The 13,784-nt window shown below is 40.9% G+C and overlaps 1 protein-coding gene across 2 annotated transcripts in view; it reads right to left on the bottom strand.

Annotated features, from left to right (window-relative positions):
• The window catches only part of Shisa6 (shisa family member 6), a 304,751-nt gene that overhangs the window by 8,613 nt on the left and 282,354 nt on the right, over window positions 1-13,784 (bottom strand). For both annotated transcript variants that reach the window (XM_034507372.2, XM_034507374.2), the window contains one exon: window positions 4,558-4,614. In XM_034507372.2, the coding sequence (XP_034363263.1) occupies window positions 4,558-4,614 (57 nt within the window). The remainder of the gene's footprint in view (window positions 1-4,557; window positions 4,615-13,784) is intronic.

The following is a 13,784-nucleotide window of genomic DNA, read 5'->3' as shown; positions in this document are numbered from 1 at the left end:
AGAGTCCCCATCCTGCTTTCCAATGCTAGGATTCAGTGGGGAGGGCCATGACTCAGTTTCCCCCGCCTTAGGTCCCCGGGGGAAGGCGTTGTCTTAGCTGCCGCTAGCTCCCGTGGATATTGATTAGTTCTTGAAGACTCAGTTGGGACGTTCAGCAACAGTTTCTTCCTCCAGATACATCACTGGTCTGTCTGATCAAACCGAACCAGGTGCAATGAAGGAGCATTGTCCTAGCTAGCTTTTTGGCCACTTGACACAAGCTAGAGCCATATGGGAAGAGGGACTGCAGTTGAGAAGATGCCCCCATTAGATTGCCTGTAGGTGAATCTGTGGGGGCAGATTATTGATTAATAATTGATGTAGGAGGGTCTGTCTCACTGGGAGCAGTGTCCCCCTTGGGACCATCATCCTATATGGTTTAGGAAAGCAGGCTGAGCAAGCCATGAAAGAGAAAGCCAGTAAGTAGCACTCCTCTGTGGCTTCATTTCAATTCTTGCTCCAGGTTCTTCCTCTATTTCCTGTCCTGACTTCCTTCAATAAGGGGCTATGATAGGGAAGTGTAAGCTAAGTAAACACTTTCTCCCAAGTTTTTTAGTTTGTAGGGTTTGTGGTGTTTTATCACAGCAATAGAAACCCTAACTAAGACAAGTATCATAATGTTATCAATGTCAAAAGAGAAAGAAAGAAAGAAAGAAAGAAAGAAAGAAAGAAAGGAAGGAAGGAAGAAAGAAAGAAAGAAAGAAAGAAAGAAAGAAAGAAAGAAACAAAGGAAGGAAAAAGAAAAAAAAAAACAAACCTTTAAAAATGGATCTCTGAGTTTGAGACCAGCCTGGTCTACCAAGTGAGTTCCAGGACAGCCAGGACTACACTGAGAAACCCTGTCTCAAAACCAAATCAAACAAAAAAAAATCCAACAACAAAGAAATAAAGCCACCCATGTCTACATGAATGTACTGTCTCATCCTAATAGCTGAAGGCTGATCTGGTATTAGGCTAGTCCAACTTTAGTGCAGCTGTAACGACCACAGAGAAGCTGGATACAGGCCCCTACTCCATTGCAGCTGCAAGCCACACTCAATCCACGGTGCCATGCACCTTTCAGGCAGCTTCCTTAGGCCTCGCTGTGCTCCATGGTTGACAAGGTTCTGTGAGCTACACAGCTTACTTACTTGAAGCCCTTTCTCAGATGTTGCCTTAGGAATTTCTAAGGTCCCAGAAGGAGAAACTGAGCAAAACCTGCCTATCATACCTTCTTCTTTTCTCCCACTTTCCCTAAGATAGACCTCATAATTTCAAAGTCAGCAGACACACAGCAGAGTATGGTTAATTGCCAAGCCCAGGGGAAGAGTCAAGAAAGAAATAGAGATGACTAATGGTTACCAGAGTAGATAAATGATCTACTCTGAGGATAAAAGTATCCTCAGGGTGAGTGGGCTCTGGAGGAAAGATTAAGGATAAACACAAGACAGGATGAAAGGATGGGTAAGGGAGCAGTGAGCGTCGGGATCTGAAGGTGATGGAGGTGTAGGGGAAGAAAACAAAATGCCTCGATGCTTGATTGACATGAGGAGGAGGAGGAACCATAAAAGAGAAGTCAACTGTTGGTTTCCAGGGAGATAGTGATACCATTCCCAGAAATGAGTAGGGAAACAGCAGTCTGGCTGTATCATCTATCCATCTTCTTTGTTTGGAACTCAAAGCCATAGGTCCTCTGAGAAGAGGCAGGCCCCAAGTTGGGATCAATCTACAGATGGATTTTGGTTTCCTACACCTCTTGGCAGAGAGTATTGCATTACAGAATGCAAGAATCCTGTTGTCCCTGGGAGAGACAGTCACCTTCCTAGGCTGTATCCAAGGATTGCCCCAGGCATGGGAACTCCTGGCTTTTCTCTCCTTCCCTCCTGCATTGTCACCCCCAGAACTGGGGATTGAGCCAGGGGATTTCAGCCAATAAGCTGGTGTTTGTGCCAGCTTCCTACATATGTGAGGGGGTGAGGGATGCTCTGTATCCTAAGAGATCAGAACATGCTGTACAGAAAGAGCCTCCCTGGCATGGACCAGGACAGATGCCAGGAAGTGGAGTGGGCATGAAGCTGAGAGTGCTGCTCCCTAGACTTGCTTAATAGCCACTGATCCATTACTTCTTGTTTCTTCACTTCTCACCATTCTGGAGAAGAACAGGGTTCCCTCTGAGTCTTGGCATCTTACTGCCACTGAGGTCATTGCTCAGTTCTCCTTCTTCCAAATGCAGTAGGTTTATATACTGTCATCTACCACTTATTCTGAAATTGCAACTGAGCCAAGAACATTTTGCCTTTTATCCTGACTGTGGTTGCCTAAGCCCCCCTCAACCAAGCCTGTCTTTGATTGGGATGCCCTGCTTTATTTTTTCCTTCCCTGATCACATTCTTCTTTAACTAAAGGCTTGTGACTGTGACCTTGTTACATTTTGTCAAATCTCAATGATATCTGGTCTTCTACCTACCATCCCCATTCACTCAGTGACACCTATTCTCTCCCTGATCTCTAATGATTTGACATGACTTGATTTTGGTCATATCAAATGACTTCAGAGATCTTTGCATCAGTAGATCTGCTTTCTAATTTTCCTGTTTCCCTCCAATAGCATGGCCCAAACTAAGGATCTAGTTAATGCTTTTGTGTTGATCAATTAGATGTAGGTAGGTCTTTTCTGCCTTCCTAGTAGTTCTACTTATTCTCTGGTGTTGGGGGAAAGAATACCATCCAAGAAAGAATGCAGGCAAACTCTACTTCAACTATTCTGCAAGCTGCTCAAGAACTGACACTGGGGCCCCATCTATCCCCATCTCCTCATACCAGCTGGAAGAAGGAAGACAGGAAGAGGTGGAGTAGGGAACAGACCTTCTGTTGGTACTCTATGCCTGTGTTGGCTCTTCCTGAGGAGGCTCATTTCAGTAGTTGTTCATTCCAGAATGTTACTGAACAAGTGGAAGCTTTCCTTCCCTGCCTTTTTTGGCTGTTCTTCCCACTCACTAATCCCCATAGCATCTCTCAGACTCTCTACCTCTGCCTTCTATTTTCCCTACCCCTGCAGAATTCTTGCACAGAGAGTCCCCACTTTGAAGCCTTCTGTTACTTCCTTCAAAGATTAATGAAGACATCCCCACCTCCAACCTCAAAGTACCTATGGAATATTTTTTTTCCTTGTATCTTCTACAGTCATACCATATTCTATAAATTTAGACTCAAATTCACTATCACCAATTCCTGCACACTATTTTTCTTCTTCCTTAGATGGTATCCATTGCCAAGCCTTAATTCTTCCAAATACTCTTGGATCTCCATTTCATTGGTTCTCATTGAGATACAAATTTTGAGTGACAAAACCACCTCAATTCTTTCCTTAAGATGTTTCTGATCTCAGTCTTCCTTATTGTCCCACAATCAACATTACAACTGGCATCAACCTCTTTGAACTGATCTCAGTTCTGGTTTTCTTGTATCCTAAAACCAGAAGCTTCTAATTATGCTCCTACCCACACATAACAAGTGTCCTCTAGCCTGTAGCATTGAAAAAGCATGTCACAATACCCTATTCCTCTTCCTAATTTAGATGTGCCCTAGACTCAGTGCTAAGATACTATATAATATGGCTTGAGAATCGTTATCCCTCTGCTAGGTGCTATATGGGGGATAAACACAGGAACTTGTGCATGCTAGGCAAATGTGCAACCACTGATCTAGCCTTCCCAGTTTCCCAGTTTGCCCTTGAACTGATTCTCTAGCTCAAACAGGCATTGAAACTGCCAATCCTCCTGCCTCATGTTCCTTATTATCTAAGAGTGTAAGCCTGCATCATCAGACCTGGCTTCGGATTGATCTTTGTTTTGAATGTATCTCTCAAGAAACACCTATTGATCATTATTATTTAATTACTGAAACTTTTATAGTGAAGAGACAAGCACCACTGACAGATCACAGTTTCCAGGGCTGTCATATATTCTACTAAGTTTTGAGAAAGATTCCAAAATTTTTTATCTGGGAATTCAAATGATAAGTTCTGGTCTTCTGGGAGGATGTTAGAACCTGACAGGGAAAGGTGGTCTTATCTCCTATTGTCCTTTTGCTAACAGCCCTCCTTTGGGCAACCATCTGCCTTTTCTCTGCCAAGAGGGTAAAGCTCAAATCAATCTTGAGTTTTGTCAAATATTAATTAGTTTGAGGAGGATCAAGATGGTTCAACTAGCTCTTGTTTTGCTTGTCAATGATACCTAAAGGCTTTAAGCAAAATAGAACATTAATCTCCTTGCTATTGATCTATATAATCTGTGGCCACAGGAAGCGATGGAGATTACAAATATTGAATGAGTTTAGGAAGGGTCTCCCTTCTCTTTTATGGCAGAAAAATCATTCTTATGTCAAAGACACAGACATCCAGGGAACAATGTTCTCAAAGGAAGAGTGAAGCTGTGTGGCCTGGGGGAAGGCAGTCACATGGCTCCAACTTCTCCCATCCTTGGAAAGGAGCCACTTGGCATGCAGATGGGATGCAGAGTGTTGTCAATCAGCTCTCACCATGTGTAGGGGTCTGGGTAGCACTGCTTAAAATCGGATGGTTATACTGACGATCACCTGAAAGTTACAGAAAAGACATTTTAAAAGAAGTCAGGCATTCTGTTGGCTCTCCAACATGACAGCACTTCTCTTTACTCATCTCTACAGTTTTTATCTGACTCAAAAGAAGCCTTTCTCAGAAAGTCTTGCAAAAATATACTAGGCTCAAACAAACAAACAAACAAACAACAAACTTCCTGCTGTCGTTGTCTCTTTCCAACTATATCAATCTTTTTTGGTCACTATGGTGACCACACCCCACCACACCCATCCTTGAATCTGGCTGACTAGCCATAGAGGCTGCTAGGATAAATGTGGAAGGAAGAACCTACTACAAAGGAGAAGTGGATTCTTCTTTTTTATATATTCAGGTCTAACAACACCTGAGATGCAGATCAGGCACTGTTCACTGTCTGAGATCAGAAGTCCCGGATTCTTGGCTAACTGACACAGCCTGATAGTTCAAAAACATTCTTTCTATTCACAACATAGAAGCCCACTTAGATTGAATGAACAATAAAATCAATAGAGTCTGCCTGCCAATGCTCAGAGTTCATGCCATTCCAAAGATTTCTAAAGTGGTTTGAATTAAGATTTGGCTTGCCTCTAAAGTATACTCCAACACTGTGTTATTACTTTAACACAGCATTATATTCTTGCTTTTCATTGGTACATGTATCTGATTTTAGCCAAAACAAGGGGAAGAAAAGACATGAGATCTTTGCTCTTTGTTCCTTGTATTATAAGTCATAGCTCTTCCATGTTTGCAGGGCTGGGATATTATCTCCATCCCTGTGCTTCTTATTAAAAATGACTCCCCCACCCATGGTCTCACACCCTAGTCCCTCTTTCTCCTAAGTATTAGGGCTTTGTTGGGTCATGATGTCTTTCGCTTCATGAAGAGTTGGGCTTTGGTTCATAACTTCACTTCCAAATCACATGTAGCCTGAATGTTAGATCTTAAACCACACATGAGCCCCTTTAATCCCCTTGAAATCCTTGCCTTTTACAAATGATGTTTCCATTTTATTCTCCAGTGGTCAAGCTCTGGTCCATGACACTGATACCCCGTGAGGTTGGAATCCCACACATTAGTCATTTGGCAATTCTCTGCTTTCATCCCCCATAGCCAATGAAACACAAAGTCTTCTTCCATAATAACCTCCTGAATTCAGTCGCAAGTCTTTTTTTTTTTTTTTTTTTTAAATTAAGATTTCACCATTTATACAACAAATTATTCTCTTTCTTCCAAACACAGAATTCTAGAGTGGGTGAGTGATGGCTTGTTTCCTCTGTTAATACTGGACATCCAGTCAAGGAGGGGGGTTGATTCCATTATGGAATCAATTCTGCCTCAGACCTGGTTTTAAGCAAGAAGAGAAAGTTCCACTTCATACAGTAGAGAAGAGAGTTGGATAAAATGACAGGAGAGAGATGACTATGAGAAGGGGGAAGAAAGTTGAGTCAGGGAGGAGAGAAAGGGAAGAGAGAATCTGTATTGGGGAGAAGTTCTGTGATTAAAACAAAATGGTTTCTTTTTCCCATTTTAAAACAATGTGGCAAGATTTTAAAAGATAGAGTCCACAGGTTGAATGGATGGAATGGCAGTTACTGGTAACATTTTGAATCTTCCATTTCAAAGTCCCAGTGATAGCAGGAAATGGTGCTAGACACCTGGCATCTAGGGAATCAATTCTTGCAGCCAGTTACACTCCATGACCCGTGTTAAACTAGTGGTTTTTTTTTTTTTTTCATTTTAAATTCTTTCTGTGATTTTAATTATTGCACTTAGTTGGGTGTACAACATACTATTGAAAGACACATGTACAATGTGAGTTGGTCAAACCAGGGTAATTAACATGTTCATGTCATTATTTTATGTTTGACAGCTTTAAGCTTATTTCTTCTTGCCAATCATAGAATACAGACTAGGCATTGCAAACAGCGTTTGCTACCCCTAAATTTGTGATGTGAAGCCCTAGAATTTAACCAACTTCTCTCTTGTCTCATTCCTCCATGTACTTTCTAGCTTCTAGAAATCACTATTCAACCCTGAGATCAACTATTTAGGCATCCACATGCAAGGAGAATATGCTGTAATCGGTTTTTCTCTGCTGACATATTTCACTTAACATAATGTCCTCTAGGTTCGTTTGTTCTCACAAGCAATATTTTTCTTGACTAATCCTTAAAATGATCTTGATTAGGGAGTGGAGTTTAATGAATACATACTGTTAGTTTGTCATAGCTGGACACCATATGAAATTTCCCAGGTACCTGTACTGTAATCTCTTCTGCATCTTTAAAAGATGAAGTCATAAACAGGTAAGTGTATGATATGTGTGGTGTTTTGCTCCTTGTTTGAGATTCACTGAAAGCATTTTTTCTAACATTTGGCATTATTTTATCTGCTGGCATTAAGGAATAGTATTTCAAATGAAGTACAGAAATGGAAATTACAACTCCCCTATAATAACCACTGTGACATTTTGTTCTATTTCCTCTTAATTCCCTTGCTTCATAAAAGACTGTGCATACTCTTTCTCTCACACACAGACTTAAACAACATTATAACGGATAATTGTGTGTGTGTGTGTGTGAATTTTCATGCAGATTAATCTGCTTAAAAAGAACCAAACATGATGTTAATTTCATCTTCACATTTGTGCAAAATGATAACTGTAGACAACTACACATTGGGTTATTTCTACATCAGAAAAGCGAGGAAGCAGGTCAATATTCATATTTACATGTTTGTGTATTTATGTGATTTTTATGTACATAGCACATACACATGAATGCAGATATTAAAATGTACACTATACATATTATTTTAATTTTTCATGTTTAATTAATACCATCTTGAATATATTTTTACATTTTGAAATAATCATTGAAACATTCTTATAATGATTTCACCAAGGTTCTGCCTATAGGATGGATGGTCTATCTTTTATTTCTATATGTCACATAAGCATAGTCTATTTGTTTAAGCACAGTATAACCAAAGTATATTTGAGAATTCCTCCAGTTTGGGTATTTGGATTGCTTAAGAATTTAATAACGTTACCTCAGATAACCTTGAGCACAGTCTTTGGCTGAGTGTTATTTCCTTAGGCTAATAACTACATTTCTGGGTCAACACATTGTCAATTGCCTCCCAATGTGCCAAAGTAGATGGTAGATTTTCTAATGCTGAAACATTCATCTCCTCCCAGGACATGCCTTATTTGATTCTTGTATTTTATTTTTATTACAACTCTGGATTTCATTTGCTCATATTTAACTTATATATGTATACACATATGCTCATAAAGAATTTGGATTTTCTGCGCTAACACTGTTAAGGTTTTGTATTAAAATCATGCTTTTGCAAAGCAAAGTGGTGCAATCTTTATGGCTGTTTCTTTATCTATGCTTCTAAATTACTTACTGAGTATTTGACATATTGGTTACTTATTAGACAGTCTGGAGGACTGCAATAGTAAAAATGCCGTGTGTGTGTGTGTGTGTGTGTGTGTGTGTGTGTGTGTGTCAGTGTGTATATCACTACATGTGTCTTTTGTGTCTCTGTGAATACAGAGTCCTTCTTTAACAAGTGCTGGAGGTTTCGCTTTTGTTATTTCATTGACAACTTCATAAGATCCATACCACTGTCATCATCAATTTAGAAATAAGGCAACTGAGGTTGGAAAAGGTTGTTTGAGGGTCTATAGCCAGCAGCTGAGTCTGGTGCTGGCATGAACCACTAAATCCTGACTGGTGTGTGTGTGCGCTGCCTTCTCATACTTGGGAATATAGTTCTCACACACTCACACATTCATTCATTCATTCATTCATTCATTCTAATTTTCTTCCTCTAAATTAAATTTGCAGTCTTAATTTTTCTTTGAAATATCAATACTGAGGTAGCACAGCAGTTAAGGAGCCTTGATGCTCTTGCAGAAGACTAATGTTGTATTCCCAGAACCTACATGGTAGCTCAAAACTGCCTAATTGGTTCTAATGGATTCAGTTTCATCTTCTGGCCCATGGTAGCATTACACACACACACACACACACACACACACACACACACACAGTTTACATAGATAACACACAGACAAAACATTCATACAACATAAAAATAATAAAATAAAGTATCTATTAAACATTTTAAAGTCCATTAACTTAAAACTATAGAGGCCCCCCAAAGCTTCTGTTGATGAAGGCATACCCCTTTTCTCACTTTGGGGGCTTACCATGATTTTTTGGCTTAGCAATTTATTCATATTATCACTCATTTAGAAAGACCCATTTCACTGACAGCACATTTTTTTCAACCTTCAAAATTATTGTTTTATGCTTTGGGATTTGCTTATTCCTGCTTCTTCCCTGTCTTTGGTTGGGTTTATTATTGTTTTCTAATTTCTGAGCTTGACTCTTCAGCCCATTTATCTTCTGTCTCTTCAGTTAATAATCTCAGGTCTTCAGCACTGGGTTTATCTCTGGCACTAACCCGTAAGTGTTAGCACGAAGTGTTCTTCCTGTTGCTGGGACTTAAATGATCTGTAATTGTAGCCTTGGTTTCTCACTGACCCAAGAGTTATTTAGTAGAGTGCTGTTAAATTTCAAAGTGTTTGGGGTTGCTGGTTTGAACTTTTGCCATTAATTTTCTTTTATTGTAATGTGGTCGGAGAACAGAGCCTGTCCAAATTGTACTTTTTGGAACTTACTGGGATTTCCTTTGTGGGCTACTGTAAAATCGGTTCTCATGAATGCTTTACAGGTAGTTAGAGACATGGTGTATTTTTATTTCATACATTACAAACTTGACATCTATCTATTAAGTCAGACACATGAAACATATTATTCAGTCCCTTTACATCACAATTCATTCTTCACCTACTTAATCTGTCAAATACTGAGGGAGGTGTGGTAAGGTCTCCCACTATTCCTGCATCCCTGTCATTTCCTCTCTGGATTTTAAGAGAATTGACTTTCTACATTGCGGTGCTACACTGTGAAGTATGAAAGGCTTAGTATGGTATGTCTGTGTTATGATGTATCTCCTTTACCTCCATTTGATAGCACTCTCTGTCCTGTTCAGTGGCTCCTTTGCCCTGTAAACTCATTTGATTTGATATTTATATTGCCAGTCGTACTTCCTTTTTGTTTGTATTAGCCTGACAAACTTTGCCTAATCTGCTATATATAACCTTTCTGTATCATGTTGTTTTAAGCTTGTCTCTTGAGCATATGAATGTGCGTACACACATTTGCACACACACACACACACACACACACACACACACACACACACACACCTTGCTGCCTTGTGGCTTGCCCTGGTAACTAACAGTGGTCCTTCCTTGATCAATCGTCCTGTCTTCAACTGCTATACTTTTAAAAACATGATTCTGTACTTATCTTTGCCACCCAAACTTCAGGTACCTTAGCTGCTTTGGCCAGGCATGTGTTTTCAAATGTTTTGGTTTTGCTTTTTGTTGGCTGTTTTCAATGCCAAGAATTGAACCTTGAGTCCCCTGTTTAATAGCCCAGTGCTCTACCATTGAACTAAATCCTAAGGTTTTCTTGGCACAAGGAAGAATAGGTCTTCCCAGTGGACCCTGGCTGCCACCATTGCTTTAGGAAGAGAAGACAGCCAGTAATGATGTAGCTAGTCTTCTCTGTTGAGTGGAACAAGCAGAAGCCAGTGATCCTCTTTAGACTACAGTAGCACAGAGGCCAGTATTCACATTCTACCTAACACTGGTTGTACTTCTGTGCTGACTGAGGAGAGAAAAATTAGTCCAAGACAAGACTGACTATAGCTACTAAGTTCTCAGTGATCCCACCCAAACTTCAGCTGTTTTCAAACGATACAAGTTTCTTAAATTATTGTTTATTTTTTTCCACCAATGTGCTTTATTAGAAGTACTCCAGGGATACAAGACCAATAGATTCTTATACATAAGCTATATAAGAGAGTATTGACTCTTATAACCATGGTATCTGAGAGGTCCCAAGGTATGCTGTCTGCAGGCTGGAGGCCCTGGAATGCTAGAAGTAAGACTTCATTCCAAGATGACTGACCCAGAACCATGATAGCCATTGGAATAGTTAAAGGTCAAAAGTCTGAGAACCTGGGGTGGTAAGGGTTATGAAGGAGTTGCTGCTGTTCTTTATGGGGTCCAAAGGACAGAGAGCCAGAAGATTTAATGTCCAAGATAGCAAAGAAACAAGAACCCCTTCTTGGAGAAGAGAGAAGTTTGTCTTCTATGTCTGTTCTCTCCAGCCTTTCAGACAGGGACCACCAACAGGAAATCTGTTCCATTTAGTTCACCCACTCCCACATACTAGTCCCCTCTGAAAACATCACCCCACACATGCTTATCAGTGCTTTACCAGTTCTCCAGGTATGTCCCAATTCAGCCACATTCGAAACTAGACTTACCCTTCACAGTTAATGTCTGGAACAGTAGAATGGCTGTTGCAATTTTGTGCACTTGTTTTTTACGGCATTATGGGAAAAGGTTTGCTAGTCTTCTCATTGAATCATGGACAGCTGTACTTATGTTCTAGACAATTTCCATCATCCTCCAGCTCCCTAGTAGCCCAGAGGCTTTGGTGTCCCATCAAAGAGATACTTGATGGAGGTGGAGCAGTTGTGGCTGTGTGCGTCTCCTCTGAGCAACTTAGAGATATTTTCAAAACTTTTGATATTAGCAAAATCACTGAGCATGTGTGACTATGATCTATGTTTACACTTCAGAATGTATACCCATTTGAATAGTTGGAATATTGAAGAGTCAACCATTTGGGAAGATATGTTACAGGATGGCACAATAGGTTTCAGTGCCTTTACTCTGACAATAAGGACATTACTGGTTCACTAAATCTGATACATTTTCCATGGCCCTTACCTGCCATGCCCTAAGTACAAGGCCAGTGACTGACTCCTTGAACCTGTTACAAGAAGAGACACTGGCGACCCTATGAAGAAGATCCACTCTATGCTCATGTTAAACAGACTCTGAGTGGCACCTTGAGGATAATTGTAGATTTCTTAAAAGGGTTCCACAGGCCACTGTTCAAAGGGTCATGTCTTCAGAATTCTGTGTCCTCACTGTCCCTCCCACCCCCTTCTTCACTCAGTGCTGCTTTGTTTCCATTAATCTTAAGAGCTTTGATTTTATCTGAGTTCATTGGAAGAAACTTTCAACTGCCAAGAAGTTGGTTTAAAGCTATTGACTTCTTAGGTAAGAAAAGAGGTCCAGAGACATGCAGTGACAGTAGGTGGGTCATGCAGTGACTGTAGATGAGGCATGTAGTGACTGTAGATAAAGCATGCAGCGATTATAGATGAGGCATGTATAGATGTTAAGGCAACTTCAGTGTATGGACTATATTCAAGGATGTGAGCAGGAAGTCACGAAGGATGGCTCAGTACTCTGGAACTTATGTGGAGGTTTGTCCACCCTGGAGTGCACAGTGTGAGAGGAGTTTGTTTAGTGCCCTCTAACCTTAGAGAGACACCACTGCATGCCCATAAATGTATAGGAAAGTACTGTGGGGTTTAAGTATTCCAACTTCACTCTCTGCTACTCTTCCACACTTTTTAGAGAGTGTCTATTTATTAAGCTCACCCCAAAGCCATAGTAAAAGACTGACCATCCAATTACTGAGACAGGTCAGCATCTGGAGACAGTGGGTAGACAGGGCACCCATTGACCAAGAATAGAGAATCAATCAGAAAACCTTTCCATCCTATGCCTGACATTTTCACATAGACAAATGCTACTTTACTGTATCCCAAGAGCTTCTGGTGGGGTTAAAGGGTGACAGTCTGAGGTATGTGGGAAGTAGCCTCTTGGACAGAGTATAGAAAAGCAGAATTCTTGGTGTATGTAGCACAGGCAAGATGATAGATCCCAGATTTTGCCAGGAGCTCTTGTTGGGAATGTGTAGACTGTCTGTTAACTTTGGTGTTCTGTCCCTCCCCAGACATATCAACTGATCTCCTCTGTGCTCCTTCACTCACCCATTTCCCCTCCTTTCCTTGCCTTAGTCAGATCTGAGTCTTGGCACAGTGCCCAGTTGGGGCCACCAGTCTTCCTGATGGATGGAACAGGATAGCATAACAATTAATTAGTGGCCAGGCTTCATTGATTGATACATTGACGGGGCCATAAAGTGGAAAAACAACCTTCACTTGAGCTCCAAGGCTCTGTGAAAGAAGAGGGGAGCAGGGAGCAGAGCAATGAACCTTCTTCTGCCCACCAACAGCAGATGGGTCCCTGCAGAGGGAATAGGCCACTATGAAACATTTTCCATCCTCACCTCAGCAGCCAATGCTGATGGAGCTAACTATAAATGTTTCATCACTGATGCTGATTTATGTACCATACTAAGGGAAGTGACCAGTTGTCTCTGTGAAACACACTATGTACATATATGTGTCCAAGAATTTATTTGCTTGTTTATTTATTAGTATGTTTGGAGTAGGAAATGGTAGAAGAGGAGAGAGGTTGAAGCCAAGAGCATGGTGGGTCATGTATGCAATTCCAGTAGTTGAAAGAGGAAGGGTGCTTTGGTGTTGGGGGGCAGGGCAGATCAGATACTCTTAATGGTAATTCAGTCATAGGTATAACAAGTGGAATTCCTCCTCAGTGAGTTACAGAAATCTGGGGGAAGAGTACAGATTTTATGCCAATTATAAATCATGGCTTTATCAATTTGAGATCCAGGAACACAGGGCAAATATAGCATGCATTGAATTTGGCTCGTAACACCACACTCTGGAATTGCCATGACAAGTTTCTGATCTCCTCTCTTTTCCAGGCCCAGCCCCTTTAGTGCCAACTTGTGTGGCTCCTAGAACAGCATTTCTTAGACTGCTAATCTGGCCTTGAGTCTTTGAATACAACAAACTCCCAAGAGGTTAAAGTTTAGTTGCTTAAAGCCAGAGGTTTAAGCTCCAGTATATCAGAGTTGTTAGGAAAAACCTGTTCTGATTCACTAAGGCAAGTAGCTAGCACCCATGGTCCCTGGTTCATGTCCTCTCACCCAACATTTCGGGGGCGTACAGTGGCTGAGCCTCCCTCTGCCCTGCCTCCTCCTGTTACCTCTGAAAGGCTTTCCACCCGCATGGTCCTTTTCCTTTTAACTCTTGCCATGTTTGGGAACAAACCATCACTTTCTCCTCA

This window comes from Arvicanthis niloticus, chromosome 6 (assembly GCF_011762505.2).
Source record: "Arvicanthis niloticus isolate mArvNil1 chromosome 6, mArvNil1.pat.X, whole genome shotgun sequence".
NCBI lineage: Eukaryota > Metazoa > Chordata > Mammalia > Rodentia > Muridae > Arvicanthis > Arvicanthis niloticus.
This window is presented reverse-complemented; position numbering and strand designations above follow the sequence as displayed.